Here is a 22414-nt window from a genome sequence, read left to right on the forward strand (position 1 = left end):
GCCACTGGGGGCAGTATTAGCTAAAGCTTCTTCAACCCACCACTTGCAGCTATATATTTTATTATTATTATTATTATTATTATTATTTCTTTAAAAGTGTCTGGGCATCAGAAACCATAAGGCATACCGACACCAAACTTGGTAGTAAGGTCCCAAATTCCACCTACTGCTTGGCCAAATGAAATGACACATACCCGCCTGAAGGGTTTTGGCTTATGTCTCCATAACCATATAGGATACAGTTAAAAGTCTTTACATTGCATAGTTGGATACTCTGAGGCCATGCCCCAAATTTCATCTTCCAATTGGTGCGCTATAAGTAAACCTTCATCTCCTCAAGCATTTGACATAGGAATTTGAAATTTTCTAGGCTTTTTAATTGGCAAAAATGGAAAGCTTTATCTGCAGTTATTCTTCTAATTAATACATTTGGGGCAGAAAGACAACCAACCGAAAACTGGAAAACCCAGAAATTGGACGACTTTTAGACCTCGAATTGTCTGAATATGAAACTAACTTTACAGCAGTAATTATTCTTCTGTTTAACAGATTATTAAAAGGACATTAGCCCACCTCGGTTAGGACTGATTGACCTATCAGTATGATTATTATCTTATTATTAGGCTGCATGTAAACATAGCTAACGAGACAATCTGAGATTGTGTACATAACTATTTTGGTTTTTGTTTCAGTAACTTTCTTTCTTTCTTTTTTTTTTGGTAAATTAGTTTTATTCATTAGGAGTTTCTAAATTATCAGATATAAATCTATGACCTAAAATTTTTGTACAGGCAATATATTTTTGAATAATAAGTCATGTTTTTAAATGTACTCCTTTGTGTGCTGCCAAATTTCCTATGTGGTACTAGACTGCTAGCACGAGTGCTACCACTTAAAAACTGGAAGATTGTGTACATAAGATTGTGTACATAACTATTTTGGTTTTTGTTTCAGTAACTTTCTTTCTTTCTTTTTTTTTTGGTAAATTAGTTTTATTCATTAGGAGTTTCTAAATTATCAGATATAAATCTATGACCTAAAATTTTTGTACAGGCAATATATTTTTGAATAATAAGTCATGTTTTTAAATGTACTCCTTTGTGTGCTGCCAAATTTCCTATGTGGTACTAGACTGCTAGCACGAGTGCTACCACTTAAAAAAGTAGGCATGAGGGGTGGTCACGTGACCCGAAGCAGGATGGCAGCTTAGGAGTTTTGCTCCGCTTCGAGACTCCGTATTTTTTTTTATTACGCCCTATTTTTTGTCATTTTGTGATTATTTAATAACGTATTAAGAAATGGAAAGTTCAGGGGACAAGGACTTTTCTATTTTTGCATCGACTAGATCACAGAAGGGTAAGCAAAGAAAGAAGAACCCCACTGCACACGATGGAGAAGGTGAAGAGGCCGGCGCTAGCCCACAGTCGGATACTTCGCTAATTTTAACTGAAATTAGGGCCGTTGGTACTCGTTTAGGCGGTATTGAGGGACAGCTGGAAAAAATAGCTACCTCTGTTACAGTTCTTGAGAGTTCATTCGCTGCTCTCGCCGCACGAGTTACTGACACTGAAACCCGGCTAAGTACAGCTGAGCAGCGGATTTCTGCGGTAGAGGATTTGGGGAGCGCACATGGCACTCAGACGGCCGCTTTGCGTGCGACCGTGGAACAACTGCAAACTAAGGTGGATGACTTGGAGAACCGTGGTCGCCGCAAAAACTTGAGGATTGTTGGGCTTCCTGAGAAAGTGGAGGGCAACGAAACTCTGACCACATTTTTACAGAATATGTTGCCAGTTTGTCTACAGCTTCCCGCAGATTTCCCCGCTATTGAGATTGAGAGAGCGCACAGAGCCCCCCTTCCATCCCAGTCTGCGCCGAGCACACCGCCAAGGAGTATTATTGTGCGTTTCCTACATTTTCCGATAAAGGAGGCAGTTTTGTGAGCAGCTAAGAAAACAACAGTAAATTATAAAGGTGCCACATTACGCTTCTTTCCGGACTTATCTGCGGAGATTGTACGGAGACAGCGAGCGTTTGGAGCAGTGTGCAGAGCTATGGTGGACTGAGGTGTTTACCGAGGTTTTGCATACCCAGCTAGACTCCACTGTCTACACAACGGAAGGATTATTTTATTTGATAGTGTCGAATCGGCCACTAAATTCCTGGAATCTCCAGACAAGTGAGCCTTTAGGTGTAACATGGCGTAGACTTTAAGTCTGCTTTCGTGGTGTTTCTCTTTCTTTAAACAATTTGAGGGTATTTTCCCTGTTGAAACTAACTATGAAGAAATGACTTTCTCAAGGTGAAACAGTTATTCGGGGAAATTTTTGTTTGCACGCACAAGGCCTTTCTGGCCGTATATTTTATGTTTGTTACGCCAGACGTTGATTAACGTTGATAAACGTTGATTTCTTTTTGTCACCTGCCATTTATTTTATTTTTATATTTACATTTTTTTAAGGAGTTTTGGGGCGGTCTTCTCTGGCTGCCGTTTTCCCGGTTGGTCAATGGAGGAGTTGGGAGAAGACGTGTGTGACGAGTTGTTTTTTGTGTTATTTGAGCCCTATCGTTTGGGGATAGGGAGAGGGGGGAGGGGTTGTGGGGGGGTTTGTTTGTGTTTAGCAGAGCGGATCGTATTTCAGATGTATGATGTCTTAACTTCTCTTCTGTCAACCTACAGCATCCAAATAATTTGTACTGCACTAATATATGTCCAACCTGACTAGGGTGGTCACATGGAACGTGAAGGGCATGGGTAATGTAGTCAAAAGAAAGAAAATTTTAACATTCTTGAAGAAGGAAAAGGTAACTATTGCACTTCTACAGGAGACACATTTGTCAGATATGGAGCATTTACAGCTCAAAAGAGATTGGATTGGTCAGGTATATTTCAGTTCTTCTTTATCAAATAAACAAGGATTTGCTATTTTGATTCATAAAAACTTTCCTTTTATCTTAGAGCAGATCCAACAGGACCCTGAAGGTAGATTTATTTTAATTACTGGTCACATTTTAGGGAAACCCTTAACTGTTTTAAATGTGTATGCCCCAACTGGGGACAGCCCAGACTTTATATCAAAGATGGTCCTATTGTTTAATCATCATTGCAATGGCCTGGGGATTATGGCTGGGGATTTTAACTGTGTCATGGATAATAAGTTGGACAGATCATCTTCTATAAAACCAACCTCCCGTTCTTCACAAACTCTTAAAAATATGTGTCATGCTTCAGGCTTGGTGGATATATGGAGAGAATTACATCCAGGTGTCAAAGACTATTCCTTCTACTCTCCTCCCCATAATTCTTATTCAAGGATAGACTATCTATTCTTGCCTTCTAGATACATTAACTGTGTAAAATCCTGTGAAATTGGTCCAATGGTTCTTTCTGATCATAACCCTGTTTATTTAGGTTTAACAGAGTTCTCAACCCCAAAATCACCTTACTGGAAATTTAATAGCACTCTTCTTAAGGACAATTCTTTTTGTCAGTTCCTTAAAGAAAAAATATCCCAATATTGGCAGGATAATGAATTTTGTCCAGTAAATAGCGCCACTAAATGGGATGCAGCTAAGGCCACCTTAAGAGGCCATATTATTTCTTTTACTGCTTGGCATAAAAAACAAAAGGCTGAGAATAGCAAAAAATTAGAAGAGGAGGTCAAAAGATTGGAATTGCTTCATAAAACTTCACCCACGCAAAATAATTGGAATCTTCTAATCGGTGCCAGATCTAAATTGAACCTGGATTATTCAGAATATGTACAGAAATTAATAACATTTAGTAGGCAAAAGTTTTATCAATATGGTAATAAACCTAGTCATCTTTTAGCCTATCAACTTAACTGTGAACGAGCTGAAAGATCCATTAAGGCTATTAAAACTAATGATGGAGTGATTTCATATGATCCGGTTAAAATTAATTCCAGTTTTAAAGACTTTTATGAGAACTTGTACACTTCCTTATGTCCATCCCAAGAGTCTGCCATTTTTTTTGGATAAGATGTCACTACCCTCAATTTCAGAGGAGGACCAGGCTTTTCTCAACACTCCTCTTACAAAAGAAGAAATTTTTTCGGCTCTTCAATCTATGCCTAGTGGGAAGGCGCCAGGGTTGGATGGTTTTCCTCTGGAATTTTGGTATGAGCTCTCTCCTATTTTCATGCCTGTAGTCGATAACCTTTTAGAAGACAGCCTTACGCCAGGTTCTTGGGAGACTGCCTCTATTAGCCTGATTCTCAAAAAAGGAAAGAACTCATTGGACTGTGCCTCATACCGCCCAATCAGTTTACTTAATGTAGATTTTAAAATTGTGGCCAAAGCCTTAGCTCGTTGTCTGGATAGAATTCTACCTAAGATCATTAAACCTGACCAAACTGGATTTGTTAAATCTCGCTATGGTTCAGACAATGTGCGTCTCCTGAATATAATACATCGGTTGAATACAGATGTTGACCCGGCTGCTATAATATCTCTGGATGCAGAAAAAGCATTTGATAGGGTTGAGTGGAGGTTTTTGTTTCAAGTGTTGGACAAATTCAACTTGGGCTCTAACTACATCAGATTAGTCAGACTTTTTTTACTCTGATTCAACAGCTGTGGTCAACACTAATGGCTTATTATCAGGTAAATTTTCAATTCATAGAGGCTGCCGTCAGGGTTGCCCCCTGTCACCACTACTGTTTGCCTTGTTTATCGAACCCTTGGCAGAAAGTATTCACATGCATAATGGCATCCAGGGGGTGAAGGCAGGTGGGATGGAACACCGCATATCATTATATGCAGACGACGTCCTTCTTTACCTGAGACAGCCACAATCATCAATTCCTTGTGTGTTGGAGACAATTAATCAGTATAGCCAGTTTAGTGGATACAAAATAAATTTAGGGAAATCCCAAGCCATGTTTTTAAACGCCCCACAAAATATTAAATTACAATGTCCCTTTTACATCACTGCCTCTGGGTTTCTTTATTTGGGCATACACATAACCCCCGATTTAAAGGATTTGTTCTTTAAGAACTATTCACCCTTAATGACAAGACTTAAGCAGGATATGAATAGGTGGACTTCTTTGCCAATTTCTTTTTTTGGAAGAATTAATACAGTTAAAATGAATGTACTTCCTCGTTTACTTTATTTATTTCAGTGTATACCCTGTTATCTGAACCATAACTTTTTTTAAGGGTTTGAATGCAGCTATTAGTAAGTTTATATGGAATAATAAAAAACCCAGGATCAAGTTCACTTCTCTTCTCAAGCCAAAGGAGTGTGGAGGCGGATCTTTACCCAACATGCAGCTTTATTATTGGGCTGCTCAGATCAAACAAATGCTCAGATGGTTTTCAAATGATACAGACTCTCTGTGGGTCAGTATGGAATCCTTTGCATGTGCGAACACTAACACCTCTTCCATTCATTAATAATTTTAAGAAGATCCAGCCAGTAGTTGAAAACTTTTTGTTATTTAACACCCTTTTGGCTTGGGAAGATGTTAGAAAATATCTTCATCTCCCCAGGAATTTAACCATGCAATCCCCAGTCATTTTGAACCCTGATCTCCCTGCTTCGTTAGCTAGTATTGGCCTTCGGACCTGGGTAGAAAAAGGTATTTTTAATTTAGCCAGCTTATTTACAGATAATGTTCTCAAATCTTTTGAGACACTTAGATCAGATTATCAACTTCCTAGAATAGATTTTTTCAAATTTCTCCAGCTACGTCATTTTATTCAATCTGAAATGAGACAAGGTAAAATTCGCTGGGAAATGTCTGATATTGAGAACCGTCTCTTTCTCCCAGGAGCGTTGAAGGGTCAGATTTCTTATCTGTATGGCTCCCTTTTATCAGAAGCCTCGTCACCCTTAAATCCTCTAAGAAAGGTTTGGGAAAAGGATATTGACCAAACATTCACTGATGATGAATGGCTTTCTATATGTGAGGAGGTATTTCATAAATCAACTTCAATTTCTGTGCATGAGCAAAACTTTAAATTCATATACAGGACATATCTCACCCCTGTACGCCTTCACAAAATATATCCAAACGTATCTCAGTTGTGTTTTAAATGTAATTCGGAAACGGGAACATTGATGCACCTATTTTGGGAATGTAAGAAAATTAAAACTTTTTGGAATGTTGTACATGATCTGGTACAGAAAATACTGGCTAGAAAATTTACTTTTTCTCCAACTATATACCTGCTAAATTGTAAAACATCACTAGATCTTCCTTCTGATTTAAACTGTTTATTAAATTTCATTATTTATCTGGCCAAGAAATGTATACTTATTTTATGGTCATCATCATGTGTTTGGCACAAGTGGCTAATTTTCTTCCTTTGGAAAAACTTACGTATGACTTACAGAAAAAATCTGAGCTATTCTGGCAGATATGGGCCCCCTTGTGGGATCTACTTGAACAGTCATGACGTTAGTCCTGCCTACTTTTTTTTTGTTTGTTTGTTTGTTTGTTTTGTTTTGTCCTTTGTATTTTCCATGATCATTCCGTTATACTAAGAGATTATTGTTTCTGTTTAAATGTTTGCTGTGGGTGTCGATTGTATATTGATCTGGCTCTGCTTTTTTGTTGTTGTTAAAAATCAATAAAAAATATAAATAATAAAAAAAAAAAGAGTAGGCATACAGACCTCTCCCCATAAGCACAATTACATCTTTGCAATGTATCTCTCTGTTTTCATCATGAAGACTTAGGATTTGCTCATCTTCAATACGTTGCAAAGACTTTTCTCTTCTTCTCTCCTACCATCCCTAAACTGACTAATGCTTAAAGTATAACTACAATAACAAATAAATACCGATAGGTCTCAAGGCAAATCACATCTTAATAGTATAAGCATGGAATCAATTCTATATTATTGTTGCAGTAACTGAATAACAATAAGACCATATTTTGTTTTGCTAACAAAAACCAGTTTATATAGATCCTGACAAAGTTAAATGCATATGATTACAAAGATGCCTTTCTAAATTAAAGTTGGCCCACTATAGAAAGTAAAAAAAAAAACAACAACAAAGCAACGTTCTGGTGTTGCAATGAATCAAAATGAATCAAAAATGCTTGCAATATTTTTTAAATAATTCTGAGGACTTGTAAATACTTATTCTAATATACTTAAGTTTGATATAACAATACAGAGAGAGATAATCACTGGGGGTGAATACTTTCTGGAGGCACTGTATATGTATGTATATAAATATGCAATTTGGACACATCCTCCTGCTATTTAGGTGCTAGAAAACTAGCTAAAATCATACTTTTTAGCACTGTCTTGACCAATGCATAGTTTAGAGTTGATTATCATTTGTCTGGTCAACAAGTCATGTGGTGATGAGGCTCAGAACTTAAATTATGAAAATGTGGTTTCCTTCAGACACTGGGAAGCGGTGAGGAAATGGGACGAGGCCATTCAGCTGACTCCAGAAGAAGCTGTCCTTTATGAGATGAAATCACAGGTATCAGATTCACATAATTCACATAGGAATGACATACATTCAATATGAAGTTTGTTTCGCTAAGCTCAAGATAAAGAGCTTACTGTATGTTTCTGGGTGTCAGTGGACCTTAAATCATCCAAAAGGGGGGAAAATAGTACAAACAGCTGCAGGGTGCTTTTGCTTTTCTTTCCTCTTTCTTTCAATTTAATTTTTTTGTGTTTGTTTTCTGTTTTATTGTTTTAAAGCTTTTGGTCATTAGTCGATGTTGTCTTCTTCTTGTCTGTTGTGGCATAGCTCCAGACCCAGGCTTCTCTGCTCTCTGTGGAGTGCTGTGTCTGATCACTTTTGGCATCCTTGTTCTTTTCGATGGCAGAGAATTTGGTGTAGTCGTTCTGAGCGGTGTCGGGGTTGCTCTATTCTCTGTTCGTGATTTTGTCTGTGCTAGATTTGTGTGGAGCTTGTGCAGCTCTGCGGCTCAATGGATACAGCATTCAGCACAGTGGTGCCTGGTGACTCTTGGCCATGCGGGCTGTGTGGGCTGCATTCAGAGGGACTGTGATCAGCTATGCCACTGAAATTAGATTATGGCAGCTTTTAAAGGAGTTTGTTTGTTTGTCTGAAATGTTTTTGTCTGTTGCTTGTAATTGTAAAATTGACCTTGGGTGTGAGAAATACACTATATAAATTAAACTATTATTATTATTATTATTATTATTTCTTTCCACCCATATTTGAGCTATTATTAGCTAATAGTTTTTTGCAACTCTTTCCCACATATACCCACCCCAAAGTGGTTATAGTTCTTTAAAATTTAAATCTGCCATTATTCAGTCTGTCTATAGAGAATGCATTGGCACTTAAAACTTACAATTTACACTTAAAATATATTCATTTAATGCTGCTCTCAGCCTACTATCCTGTAGTCTGATTAATCTCGCAACTGGCCAGAGATATCTGTGACCTGTGAGTCACCTGTGAACCTTCACCAAGTCTGTGGCAGTCCTTAGTTTTCCATTGGCTCCTGACCAGACAGTCTTGAATGTTCCAATGAACCAAAGGGCCCTTGGGGCCTGAGGGTGTAAAATCATGACCACTGTACCAAAAGCCAAATTCTCTTTCACCTTCAACCACTTCTGGCGAGTCTGGAGTGATGGTAAGTAATGACAGATGAAGCTGGCCCAGAATTGATCTGCCAGGACTTGGCTGTGCTTACATCTCTTTTGACTCAGTAGCTCTGATTCAGGATGTACTACTTGCAGTAAATAGGAATCATGCCATCAGGAGGTTGTTTGGAGTGACTGAATCTGGGTTTGAAATATTGGAGGATATATATTGGAAAACTATTCCTGGCGCTGTGAGAGCAGCAGCCTGTTACAGCAGCTCCAAGCCAAATGTGAAGTTTTGGCTTTTTTAACTTTTTTAACTTGTCTGTGTCTTTTTCCCCTAGTTTTTTCTCTTTTTTTCTGTTTTAGATAACACTCATCATGTTTCACATACACCTTTTTCCCATTTTGATGGTCTTTTTGCTGTTCTCATCACTTTTTGTGGTTGGGAGCTGGGCTCAGCAGAGCGGCATTGTGTTTAGGTACACACGCGACCAGCTGTTAGCGCTCTCCAAAACAACGCTTCTTCCCGGAGACAGGCATAAGATCCCAGCAGAGCTCAGGAAGAGACGCCAGGGTTGCAGAGCTGGTGCGAAACTGAGAGCGAAAAAGAGAAGATTTAAACCCGCGGTCCCATCTGTTATCATGGGGAACGTGAGGTCCTTGGGAAATAAGATGGACAAACTGTGTGCACTGATTTGGACCCAGAGGGAGTACCGGGATAGCAGTTTAATGTGATTTACAGAAACTTGGCTGCATACGGACTTCCCTGACCACAGTGCCTCCGTACCCAGCTTTAATCTCATTCGGGCGGACAGAGATGCGACGCTCAGCGGTAAGAGGAAAGGTGGAGGGATTGCTGTTTTCGTAAATGAAAGGTGGTGCAATTCCGGGCATGTTACCGTGACGGAACATCTCTGCTCCCCGGACATTGAACTTTTAGCCGTGAGTATGCGCCCATATTATTTACCACGTGAATTCTCCTGCGCCATGATAATCGGTGTTTACATCTCACCGTCAACTGATTAGACAGCAGCATGCGATGCCATACACAGCACTGTTGAAGCAGATCACAGGCTTCAGCATGAAAGAACGTGAGCAGGGGGGCAGCTTGGACAGTGCCAACGAACTGAATGTGTTTTTTAACAAGTTCAGCACAGGACCCCCTGCTGGTCCATCCCACACAGGAACCATTGCAGACACCAAATACACATCTAGAGCAACACAACACCCTGCTGAGTATCCCTGACCACAACCCCCCACTGCCTTCCTCAACTGAACCGACCACATCCTCTCACTTGACTGTGACGACCAACCAGGTGAGAAGACAGCTGGAGAGACTTGATCAAGGCAAGGCTGCAGGCCCTGATGGTATTAGTCCCATGGTTCTTAAGTCCTGTGCTACTCAGCTGTCTGGTATCCTGAAGCACATCTACAATCTACTACCTAAGAAAGCCACCCCATCTGGCCTCAATGACTTCAGACCGGTTCCCCTGACGTCACATGTCATGAAAGTGTTGGAGAGACCAGTTTTAACCCATCTGGTGCCACAGGTGAAACCTGCACTGGACCCACTCCAATTTGCTTACCAGCCTCATGTGGGTGTGGATGATGCGGTCATCTATCTGCTGCAGCATACTCACTCTTACCTGAATGGAAGTGGTGATACTGTGAGGATCATGTTTTTTGATTTTTCCAGTGCCTTCAACACCATCCAACCATTCATTCTGAGTGGGTCGGAGTACAGGACTCTACTGGATAACTTTGTGGACTGGTGCACTAAGAATGACCTACTCCTAAATGTGACAAAGACCAAGGAGATGGTGGTGGACTTTAGGAGGACTAAAACTTTGACTAAGCCCATAACAATCATGGGTGAGGATGTTGGAATTGTTAACAACTACAAGTATTTGGGTGTACACTTAAATGACAGACTGGACTGGACATTATAACGTAACATTGTACAACAGCTCACCTGTGTGTGACAGATGATAACACTTTCACATTACACTACTACAAGGAAGCTATCATTTACAAAAAACTGTCATTATATTCTACATTCTCAAGGTTCTTCATATTCATCATTATTCACTACCAGTTTTCACAAGTGTACTTATGTAAATAATGATGTAAATCTGATAAATCTACAACTGTGTTCCATATCTGCACTACTACATTTAATTTAACTTATTGTATTTTATATTTTGTATTTTGTGTGTGTACGTGTTGTATCTTGCTACTGACCATGCTGCTGTAACACAAGAATTTCCCTCATGGGATCAATAAAGTATATCTATCTATCTATCTATCTATCTATATACCTAAGGGGCTTGGAGTTAAGTATGCATTTGATCTCAACCAAGACTGTCCTTAGCACTTCTTCAGGGGCAGTCTGTGCTCGAATTACAGTATACAGGGCTGCCTTGATTGAGCGTATCTCCCTTTCCCATGAGCTGCCGAAGTGCGGAGCATTATCTGGATTATAGCAGAAGTAGATTTTTTGAGCAGCAAGCTGGTCTTTCAGAGATGACTGGATGGCAAGGAAGGTCTCTTGAAGTTCAGTGTCACCATCCTTGAAATTTGTTCCTTGATCATATAGGATTTCATGTGGGTTTCCTCTTTGTGACAAAAAATGGCATAGTGGCATCATGAATCCATACTTGGAAGGATGTTGATGCTTTGGTAGTAAGGTACATGTACAGTATACCCCAACAATTTTCATTTTGCCTGCCTACTCTGATCAGGAAGGGGCCAAAGCAATCAATGCCTGTAGAATATAAGGCTGGGCGAAAGAGCCTCAAATTAGACGTGGGCAGGTCAGCCATCTGTGGAATGTCTGTTGTCCCATGCCATTATGACACACAGGTCAGCTGTGCTGGACCTTGCAGACTGCCCTCCTGTCTCTAAGGGTCCAGAAGTCTTTTCACATCTCTGCAAATACCCTCTCATGCCCAGGGTGATGAAGTTGATTGTCATAGTGTTTAATGAGCAGTTTGGTGAACTGATGTGCGATCAGTGTAGTCTGTGTGTTATCAAATCCCCTTGCCAGATGGTAACGGATCAAAAAGGAAGTGTCCAGGGTGTGTGGTGTCTCTGCTGATGCCACAAGCCACCTCTTCAGATAGCTAGTATAGACACTGTTCAGGTTTGGGAGGCCAGTCCCAATGATCCACTGAGCCGCCACCATCACATGGTGACAGTCCCCTTGGTGACTGTGTAGCTGGCGTACCACACAGTCATGCAGTGGGAGAGATTGCTCTCAAATGTGCTGTGGCAAAAGTTCAGTGGAAGTAGAGTCTATGTTGGGCCTTTTTTCATCAGGTAAGAGGTGTTAGTGGACCATGTCATCTCTTTCATTATGTAGACTTGCTCCCCACACCTTCCACTGCTACTGCAAATATGTGGAAGGGAGGTGGTCTGTCGTCTTAGCCATTCTGAAATCTATGATGATCTCCTTTGTCTTGGTGGTGTTAAGGACCAGGTCGTTGTCCCTGCACCACTCTCCCAGGTGTTCCAAATCATTGCTGTAGACAGTTTCATCATTTGCTGTAGACAGTTTCACCATTTGCAATCAGTCCTACTACAGTAGGGTCATCAGAAAATCTGATTATGGCATTGGAGGGGTGGATGGGGTGCAGTCATAAAGAGCGAAGAGCACTGGGCTCACCACACAACCCTGCAGGGTTCCTGTATTCAGCATAAGAGTGGAGGAGATGTGGTTTCCAATCCTGATGCACGGTGGTCTGTCAGAAGTCCATTATCCATGGGCAGAAGGATGTGCCCGGACCTAGATTGCTCAGTTTATTGATAGGTTTGTGAGGAATTTTGGTGTTACAAACAGAGTTGAAGTCCACAAATAACATCCTCATATAGGTATTTAGTTAGTCTAAGTGTGTCAGAAAGTAGCTAGCTTTAACAATGTCCTGCCTCATGTGATGTCACTAACTGGATTACTCTGTGAGTTGACATAGCGTCATGCTTGAGCATCAGTTAGCTCCTGGATTTGAGCAATCCTAGTGTCCACAAACGCTTTGAACTTACAGGATTCTAACTGAAGCCATGTAAGGACTGTCATTGAGTCTGTCTAGTGGGTATAGCATTGGATATCTAGGATAAGCTCTCTTTTCAGGAGGGATGCTAACTGGGCTCCAGGGAGGGCATCAAAAAACACCAACCTGGGCACTTGTCACTTGTCATTTGGGAGCTACCCTGGAGCAGCCTGCAAGAAATACTACCTGAATATTTCCATTGCTGTTTTCTCTGCAAATGTATGTCACAGAACCATAGGTCCTTTCAGATTAATCACAGAACACAGAACACAGCTATAGATAGAGGTATCTGGCCCACCGGTGGTGAAGCACCTTGGCAATATAATTCTGGATAGTTGTGGAAGTTTTGCTGCCAAGGAATGCCATGCTTGCAAGAGGTCATGGGGCAAGTCTAGGTTGTTCCAGTCACATTTTTTGGTTGATTGATTTTTTTTTGGGTCCGCAGTGTCTTGGTTAAACCAGAGCCTAGAATCTTGCGGTAGTTCACTGGTGATGTTTGGGCAGTTGCTAGCCCAGTGATGAAAGTCAAATCCACCCTCAGTGAGAAGGTGGCATAGCTTATCCACCAGATCCTTTGCCTCATCAACAGAGCAAAGGCTTTGTGAACAGACTTCTGCATAGAAATATCGTTCCACTGATGTGCTTATATCTTCCAGGCTCAGTGTGGACTGTAACAGTGTTTCAGGAGGTCTGTGGGATTGTTTATAATATGCATGTAGTATTTTTATTAGATATTTCAAAATATATTTTAACAACATTTTTAAGGCCATTAAAAGAAGGAGGGCTACAGGTGGCATGGCACCCATCACAGATCTAGGTAACAGGTGATCATTCAAGCTGGTGCCATTATAGGAGAAAAAGCAGTTCTGTTCTTCCCCTTATGTTGGACCATGTGATGAGGGATGTACCACTGCGTGCTGCCAGCTATTTCCTCCAGATAAATCTTTCTCACGTAGTTTGCTTCCACAAGCCTACAGATGTCTAGATTATAGGCCTCAGCGCCTTCAGGAACACTAGCTAGCCACTTTTCTGTGTCATTTGGATAGCTTAATGCTGCTTATTTGGGGGAAACCAATGGAGGTAGGTCCCTTTTCACAAGAGTGGAGTGGCATACCATAAGATTCTGTATGCCTCAGTCCTGACTCTTTTCTCCTCCAGTATCCGATGGCCCGTATCCTGTCTCAAGCAAGTTACCAGCTTTCTGCTTCTGTAAAGCAAAGCTGCCACAGTTTTTGCTGTGTCCCCACAGTTTTTGCTTCTGTGTCCAGCTGCCACAGTTTCTCTACATGACTGAATAGCTCAGAGGACATGACTGATGTCAGGAGACATTGCAGTTTGTGTTGATTACAGTGTAATCAGACTTTAGCCATTTATATTTTTATAAGCAAATGAAAAATGCACAAATGTCAGGGCATGTCAAAACTTCTCCAGGGCCCCGAAACACCCTCAGACCCCAGAGGGATAACCTGCAGTACACGGGGAGAAAGGACACTGGATCACTTTTACACACAACACAGGGACTGCTATAAGGTGATAAAAACACAGCCACTCGGTAAGTTAGACCATGCCACCATTTTACTAATCCCAAAATATAAAAAAAGGCTGCAGAGGGAAGATCCGGTGAGGCGGAAGGTGCGGTGCTGGTCTGACCAATCACAAGCCACTCTACAAGACGCGCTGCAGGGTGCAGCCTGGGAGATGTTCCGAAGCAGCTCTGATGACATCAGCGAGTTCACAGCAGTGGTGCTCGGTTATACAGAGTTTCTGATAGGAGAGACTATTCCCACACAATCTGTAAAGGTTTTTCCCAATCAGAAGCCATGGGTAGACCGATTCGTGTGGAAGGCTCTGAATGAGTGCACAGCTGCCTACTATGCAGGGCTGCAGACCAGCAACATGGATAAATACAAAGTGGCTTCCTACAACCTGAGGAAAATGGTGAGAGAAGCCGAAAGGAAATACAGAGAGAAGATCGAGACCCAGTTTGAGCAGGCACATTCCAGATGTCTGTGGCAGAACCTGCAAACTGTTACAGACTACAAACCCAAGAGCCCCACCATTAATAATGCCAGTGCCTCCCTAGCCAACAAATTGAACATCTACTCATGGTTTGAGGTTACCAGCACAGACCAGGACAACCATGAATATGAACCATCAGGTCTAGCTGGAGAGGAGGAATGGATGTGAGGAAGGTGTTACACAAAGTTAACACCAGAAAAGCATGCGGTCCAGACAACATCCCTGGACGTGTGCTAAAAGTCTGTGCTAACAAACTAGCACCAGTCTTTACCACCATTTTTAACCTCTCCCTCAGCCAGAGTGTTGTCCCCACTTGTTGCAAGTCCTCCTCCATCATTCCTGTCCCCAAAACCACCCGTCCTGCCTCCCTGAATGACTATCTTCTTGTAGCACTCATTTCAATAGTGATGAAGTGCTTTGAAAGGCTGGTTAGAAACTACATCTGCTCCCTCCTCCCCAGATGCCTAGACCCATTACAGTTTGGATACCGGACCAACAGGTCCACAGATGACGCCATCAACTACACCCTACACATTGCCCTCTCCCACCTGGACCAGAAAGGAAACTATGTGTGGATGCTTTTTGTGGATTACAGCTCCGCCTTTAACACCATCATCCCTTCACACTTCTGCAGCTCCAGGATCTGGGACTAAACTCCTACATTGGCCACTGTATCCTGGACTTCCTGTCCGGATGCCCCCAGGTGATCAGCATGGGAAACCACTCCTCCTCCATGCTCACCCTCAGCACTGGAGCTCCTCAGGGCTGTGTCCTCAGCCCCCTGCTGTACTTCCTCTACACCAGTGACTGCATGGCCACACAGAGCTCCAACAAGCTGGTGAAGTTCGCCAACGACACAGTGGTTGTAGGCCCCATCACCAGCAATGATGAGAAGGCCTACTTAGGACAAGTGAATATCCTCTCCACATGGTGCCGGAATAACAATCTCTCCCTGAATGTCACCGAGACTAAGGAGATGATTATTGACTGGAGGTGAGGAACTACAATTCAATTCAATTCAATTCAATTTTATTTGTATAGAGCTTTTAACAATGGACATTGTCACAAAGCAGCTTTACAGAAATAAATGGTTTCACAAAAAATATATTGTAAATATGTGAATTTATCCCTAATGAGCAAGCCAGAGGCGATGGTGGCAAGGAAAAACTCCCTGAGACAATATAAGGAAGAAACCTTGAGAGGAACTAAACTCAAAAGGGAACCCATCTTCATCTGGGTGCAATGGATAGAGCAATTATAAATAAATCCCTTCTATTATTGTGTACTATATGGACAAATAGTGCAATTGTGCAACCAGTAAATTCATCACAGTTTTTGCAAGAAGTCCGGTTGGTTAAAATCTATCCACTGTCCACTGATGGAGTCCTGAGTACGAAGGTGCTCGTGGCAACTGCAGCCCCAAAGCCACTACAGCAATTGCAGTCCCAAGGCATTACAGTACAGCTCCCCAAGCCATCTCCACAGCCCCCAGGTGGCACCATCCCCAGCAATCCAAATGGTTCTTCAGGCAATCCATATGGTGCCACCCCCAGTCAGGATCACTGGCATCTCAGGAGTAGCATGTGTAGCTAGACAGAGAGAGAGGGAGAGATTGTTAGGTAAGCTTTTGTTCTCTAATGGTTAAGGCAATGTACTTTGCATGCAGAGTGCAAGCAGGGATTCCAGAATGACTAGCTATGACAGCATAACTAAAAGGGAGAGCCAGAAGCTAACACAGACATGAGGGCTCCCTGGAACATAAGGCAGCCAGCCACTCCACTGTTGACAAACCTGAGTGAACGTGTAAGAGTGGGGGGCGACAGCATCCAAACATCCCAGTTCACCACAACACTCTATGCCTGTGAACCCTCCAGACCTGCCCCTGTATCGAAAAACCTATTCACAAAAGGCTTGACCAAACAAATATGTTTTCAGCCTAGACTTAAACACTGAGATTATGGCCCCCTGTTGATCAATAGGGCCACGGTCGAGAGGTTGAGCAGCTTCAAATACCTTGGGGTCCATCTCACAGAATACCTGTCATGGACTACACACATACAGCTTGGCGAAAAGAGTGCACCAGTGTCTCTACCATCTACGATGTCTGGCCAGGTTCTGGGTCTCTCACAGGGTGTTGAAGGCTTTCTACACTGGGGCTGTGGAGAATCTTCATACCGGTAGCATCACCACCTGGTTCGGAGGCACCACGGCCAAGGACCAGAATGTGCTGTCCAGAGTGGTGAGGGCAGCGGAGAAGAGCATCAGGACTTCTCTCCCCTGCATCACATACATCTACTACCAGCGATGGAAGACCAGGGCCAGGACGATCGTAAAAGACTCTCACCACCCTGGAAACAGTCTCTTCTCAGTGCTCCCATCAGGGAAGTGCTACTGAATCCCGAAGACCAACACAGAGAGACTCATTAGAAGTTTCTACCCTCAGGCAATCCGGCTACTGAATGAGGACACTTGAGAAGTCTGCATATTACTCTACCTCACACACAGACACACACACAAACAATTGCACTATGGACAAACAAAAACTCTTGCACTCTTTTGCACACTATGTCCTCTAAAAGCTGCTAAGATTTCTCCAAGCTGCTAAACATATTTTTACATATAACATCTATATTTTGTCTAATAGATTCTATTCTATTCTATTCTATTCTATTCTATTCTATTCTGCTTTTATTATATTTGTTTTTTATTATATTCTGTTTTATTATGTATCACTGTTGCACTGTGGGACGATGCACTAAAGAAAAACATTTTACTACATTAATACATAACATTTGTGGAATGTATGTTAAAAATAAAGAACCTTGAACCTTGAATTTAATGAGCAAGCCAGGCGCGATGGTGGCAAGGAAGAACTCCCTGAAATGATATGAGGAAGAAACCTTGAGAGGAGCCAGACTCAAAAGGGAACCCATCCTCATCTGGGTTATAACAGATAGTACAATTATAAATAAATACCTTCTATAACTGTGTACTATATGGACATTTAGTGCAATTATACAACCAGTAAAATCATTAGTTTTCACATGAAGTCTGGTTTGTTGAACCTATCCACTGTCCACTGATGGAGACCTGAGAGTAAAACTGTTCGGGGCAACCGCAGCCCTAAAGCCACCAAAGCAATTGCAGCCCCAACCCATCACAGTACAACTCCCCATAGGAGATCCCCAAGCCATCTCTGCAGCCTCCAAGTGGCACCATCCCCAGCAATCCCAATAATCTTCAGGCAATCTATGTGGGGCCACCCCCAGCAGCAGCGAGCAATCTCCAACTGATGAGAACTCCAACCAGAAGTAGGGCATCGGGATGGATCAGGCAGGTCCGGAGAGCAGAAGGGGTCAGGATCACTGGTATCTCAGGGGTAGCATGTGTTGCTCAACAGAGACAGAGAGACAGGGAGAGAGGGAGAGAGAGATTGTTAGGTAAACTTTTGGCCAGTAATGGTTAAGGATAATGTACTTTGCATGCAGAGTGCAAGCAGGGACTCCGGCAAGACTAGCTGTGACAACATAACTAAAACGGAGAGCCAGATGGTACACAGACATGAGGGCACCCTGGGACATAAAGTTGCTAGCCACTTCACCGTCAACAAACCTGAGTGTACATGTAAGAGTTGGGGGGGCAACAGCATCCAAATGTCCCAGTTCACCACAGCACTCTTTGCCTGTGAACCCTCCATATCTGCTCCTTTACCTAAGAAAAAAATATTCACAAAAGGCTTGACTAAACAAATATGTGTCTGAGCCCCGAACATTAAGTGGAAGGCTGTTCCATAACTGTGGGGCTTTGTAAGACAAAGCTCTACCCCCTGCTGTAGCCTTCACTATTTGAGGTACCAACAAATAGCCCGCACATTTTGATCTAAGTAGGTATGGTGAATCATAAAAGAACAAAAGTTCACTCAGGTACTGAGGCCCGAGACCATTCAGTGATTTATAGGTCAATAGTAGCATTGACCTAGTATTATTAATAAATAAAACTGTAAATAGTAGTATTTAGTAATAGTAGTAGTAGTCATACTGTATGCAATGTTAGATCTTCAGATGTACCTTGAAGCCTGAGCTGCTGAGCTGCCTCGTAGCACAAGATGGCAGACCTTAGTGCACCATTGATCATGCTGTTCTCCTCGATAGACTAGAAAATGTTGTAGACGTTAAGGGAACGGCACTCTCCTGGCTAAGGTCTTATTTGACTGATTGTTATCAGTTTGTAGATGTAAATGGTGACTTCTCTACGCCTACTAAGGTAAAGTTTGGTGTTCCGCAAGGCTCTGTTTTAGGCCTACTGCTCTTTTCTTTATATATGCTACCTCTGGGCAAAATTATTCGTAAACATGGTATTAGCTTCCACTGTTATGCTGATGACACACAATTCTATGTTTCAGCAAAGCCAGATGACAGACACCAGGTCTTTTATGATCTGCCACGCCTATTATGATCAAAAGGTGCAGGCTTTTTGTGATTGCTTTGGTGGCTTTGGGGCTGTGGTTGCTGCGAGCAGTTTTGTACTCAGGTGTCCATCAGTGGACAGTGGATGGGTTCAACAAACCGGACTTCATGTGAAAACTATAATGAATTAACTGTAATGAATTTAATTTGCACAATTGCACTATTTGTCCATGTAGTACACAGTTATAGAAGGGATTTATTTGTAATTGGACTATTCGTTATCATGCAGATGAGGATTGGTTCCCTTTTGAGTTTGGTTCCTCTCAAGTTTTTTTCCTCACATGTTCTCAGGGAGTTTTTCCTTGTCACTGTCGCCTCTGGCTTGCTCATTAGGGATAAATTAACATATTTACAATTTATTTTGATTTAATTTGAATGTATTTATTTCTGTAAAGCTGTTTTGTGATGATGTCCATTATTAAAAGCGCTATACAAATAAAATTGAATTGAAGGTATGCCCTGCTCAGTCATCTAACAGAGCATATGTGTCAAGTGAGTTGGCATTTCTCACATTTCTTGCACTTGGCTTTCAGCGTGCACCCAACTGGTGGGTGTTCACTTCCACATTTTTAACACCTCTGATTGGACCCGATCTACCTCTCAATTTGCTTCTTTGTGAGATTTTAGAAGTTTTTAGAACTGGTTCAGATAGTGCTGAGTGGTGCTACAGAATGGGCAGAATCTCTTGCTCATCAGAACAGGTGGACTGCATCATAGCCGAAGAAGATGCTTATTGTTGCACACCATTATATGGATGGCTCGTCTTCTGCTCGCTTCCATGGAGAATGGTTGCAGACTTAGCTGGATGTGCGTTTAGATGCATTTGTGTGTAGTTCTAGAATTTAACAGAGAAATGAAAATGACAATTAGTCCACTATGAACGTTGTAACACTAACAAGCCATCTAGTATAGCAATATAATCTTTAAGGCTGCAATGGTGAGCTTTTTCTTAGCCTAGCTATCACTTAGCATTCAAAATGTTATCAAAAGTGCATCAAAGTATACAACTACAATGCAACAAACATCAACATTTTTACAGCTTGAAGTAACCAGTGCATGCAAACAAGTATAAAATCAAGTTGTATAGTGCAAAATGTTTAATCGTTTATAAACAAACAAAAAAACAATTACAATTAGCATGTGATGCTAATAGTAGAACTGCAATGATTCAGATCAAAATTGCAAACTTACAATATCAGAAAATGGGTAATATTTCTTGTAAGAAATTGGTCTTTGATGCACGCACACAATCAACATTAACAAGTACCAAACAAATCAAACAATGCAGAGTCAGAGAGAGTCCAACAAACTAAAACTATTTGAATAGGCATTTTTTCTGCTAGTATTAGTATTCTAGTTATCAAGGTTGAAATATCCCATCTGGAGTCTTGAAAATGGCCAGTAGGTAGCCTGCTTATTGCTTCCTCAAAACCTGTAGTGGACAGATGGTTCAAAGTGAAGTTAGCAGTCAAACTAAGCATATTTTGGCCTTGGACAGTTTTTTTTTACTAAGTGATAGTGGTAAGTTAGGTACTGTACAGTGAATATAAAAATCTACAGACCTTTGTTAAATTGCAGGTTTTTGTGAAAAATGAAACCAAGATAAATCATGTCAGATATTTTTCCACCTTGTACTGAAAGGTGAAAATTTTCCTTCATTTTTTAGCTGTCTAACAGAGGACTGTGGGTTTTGTGTCAAAATAGATTGGTATTTGGAGCTATCCATAATTCTCTCTATCTTCACTAGAGCTGCAGTCCCAGCTGAAGAGAAGCAGCCCCATAGCATCATGCTGCCATCACTATGCTTCACCATCAGTTTGGAGTGGGGAGTGTAGGCTAGCCCATTTGGTCCAATCTCACAGAAGAGCTACTGGAGCACAAATTGCTGAAAAAGATAATGCTGGCTATGATAGAAAGATGTCAGAACAGTCAGAGTGCCCATGCTGACATCTGTCCACCGCTGAAAGCACCTACAATGAGCACGTGAGCATCAGCATCATGGAGCAATGGAAGAAGGTGGTCTGGTCTGATGAATCTCATTTTCTTTTACATCATGTGGACAGTAGGGTGCATGTGTGTCGCTTACCCGGGGAAGAGATGGCACCAGGATGCACTTTGGGAAGAAGGTAATGTGGCAGATGCAGTGTGATTCTCTGCTGGGAAACCCTAGTTCCTGGCATTCACGTGGAGGTTACTTTGACACGTACCACCTACCTAAACATTGTTGCAGACCAAGTACGCCCCTTCATGGCAAGGGTATTCCCTAATGGCAGTGGCCTCTTTCAGCAGTATAATGAGCCCTGCCACACTGCAAACACTGTTCAGAAATGGTTTGAGGAACATGACAAAGGGTTCACAGTGTTGAACCTAGGCCTCCAGTTTCCCAAATTCAATCTGTTCGAGCATCTGAGAGATGTGCTGGACAAGCAAGTCCAATCTGTGCAGGCCCCACCTTCCAACTTACAGGAATTAAAGGATCTGCTGCTAGAGTCTTGTTGCCAGATACTACAGCACACATTCAGAATTCTTGTGGAGTCAGAGATGTAGTAAACCATTCAGCCATAACATTAAAATCACCTGCCTAATATTAGCAGAATATCTTGCGTCTAGGGATTTGTGAGACGTAATCTCATCATTTGAACTGTGTTCCTCTAGGTGCTGACCATACTTCAGGAGGACTTCCCTGCAGTGCAGGCAGCAGAGACGGCAGTCAAACTTCGTCCTATGTGGTGGGAGGCATGGCAGACTTTAGGTCGTGCCCAACTAAACCTTGGAGAGGTAGAGCTTGTAAGTACCACTTCTTAGACATTATTATTAACCTACAGTTCAAAAAACACATGACAATCATAAAGACATAAAGAGGACATAAAGAGAACATAAATTCTCTGGAGGAATAACATTTTACCCATATGCAGCTGAAGTGCCACTCTTACTAAACTGACATTAGGCAGATATTCAGATATTTGCCGAGCTGGGGAGAACATTTCATTGTAAATTAATATCTTCTGAGTTTAAAATGTGTATGCACTAGGTTTTTTTACTTTTATAAATGGCTTTTAACAGTGCTTAAAACTGAATAGAAAAAACTTGAATTAAAACATAATATTTGCATTTTTTTCGTTAACCTAAATATTCACAGAGATTTGCATGTAGCATCAAAGTTTAGATTTTGATCAATTAGATATTTAATTTTCATTGCCGAATAAGTCTTGTTGAACCTTGTGTATTACAGAGATATTCACTGAGATATTTAGCTAAAGTCAACCAGTATTGTGATAGTATCACAGCATCTGATTGCCATAGCAGCAAGCTGGCTCTATTAAA

General features: G+C 41.6%; 1 protein-coding gene across 2 annotated transcripts in view; it reads left to right on the plus strand.

Annotated features, from left to right (window-relative positions):
* The window catches only part of ttc33 (tetratricopeptide repeat domain 33), a 57088-nt gene that overhangs the window by 24939 nt on the left and 9735 nt on the right, over positions 1–22414 (plus strand). For both annotated transcript variants that reach the window (XM_026921858.3, XM_026921859.3), the window contains exons 3-4: positions 7390–7471; positions 21746–21877. In XM_026921858.3, the coding sequence (XP_026777659.1) occupies positions 7390–7471; positions 21746–21877 (214 nt within the window). The remainder of the gene's footprint in view (positions 1–7389; positions 7472–21745; positions 21878–22414) is intronic.

This window comes from Pangasianodon hypophthalmus, chromosome 27, assembly GCF_027358585.1.
Source record: "Pangasianodon hypophthalmus isolate fPanHyp1 chromosome 27, fPanHyp1.pri, whole genome shotgun sequence".
Classification (NCBI taxonomy): domain Eukaryota; kingdom Metazoa; phylum Chordata; class Actinopteri; order Siluriformes; family Pangasiidae; genus Pangasianodon; species Pangasianodon hypophthalmus.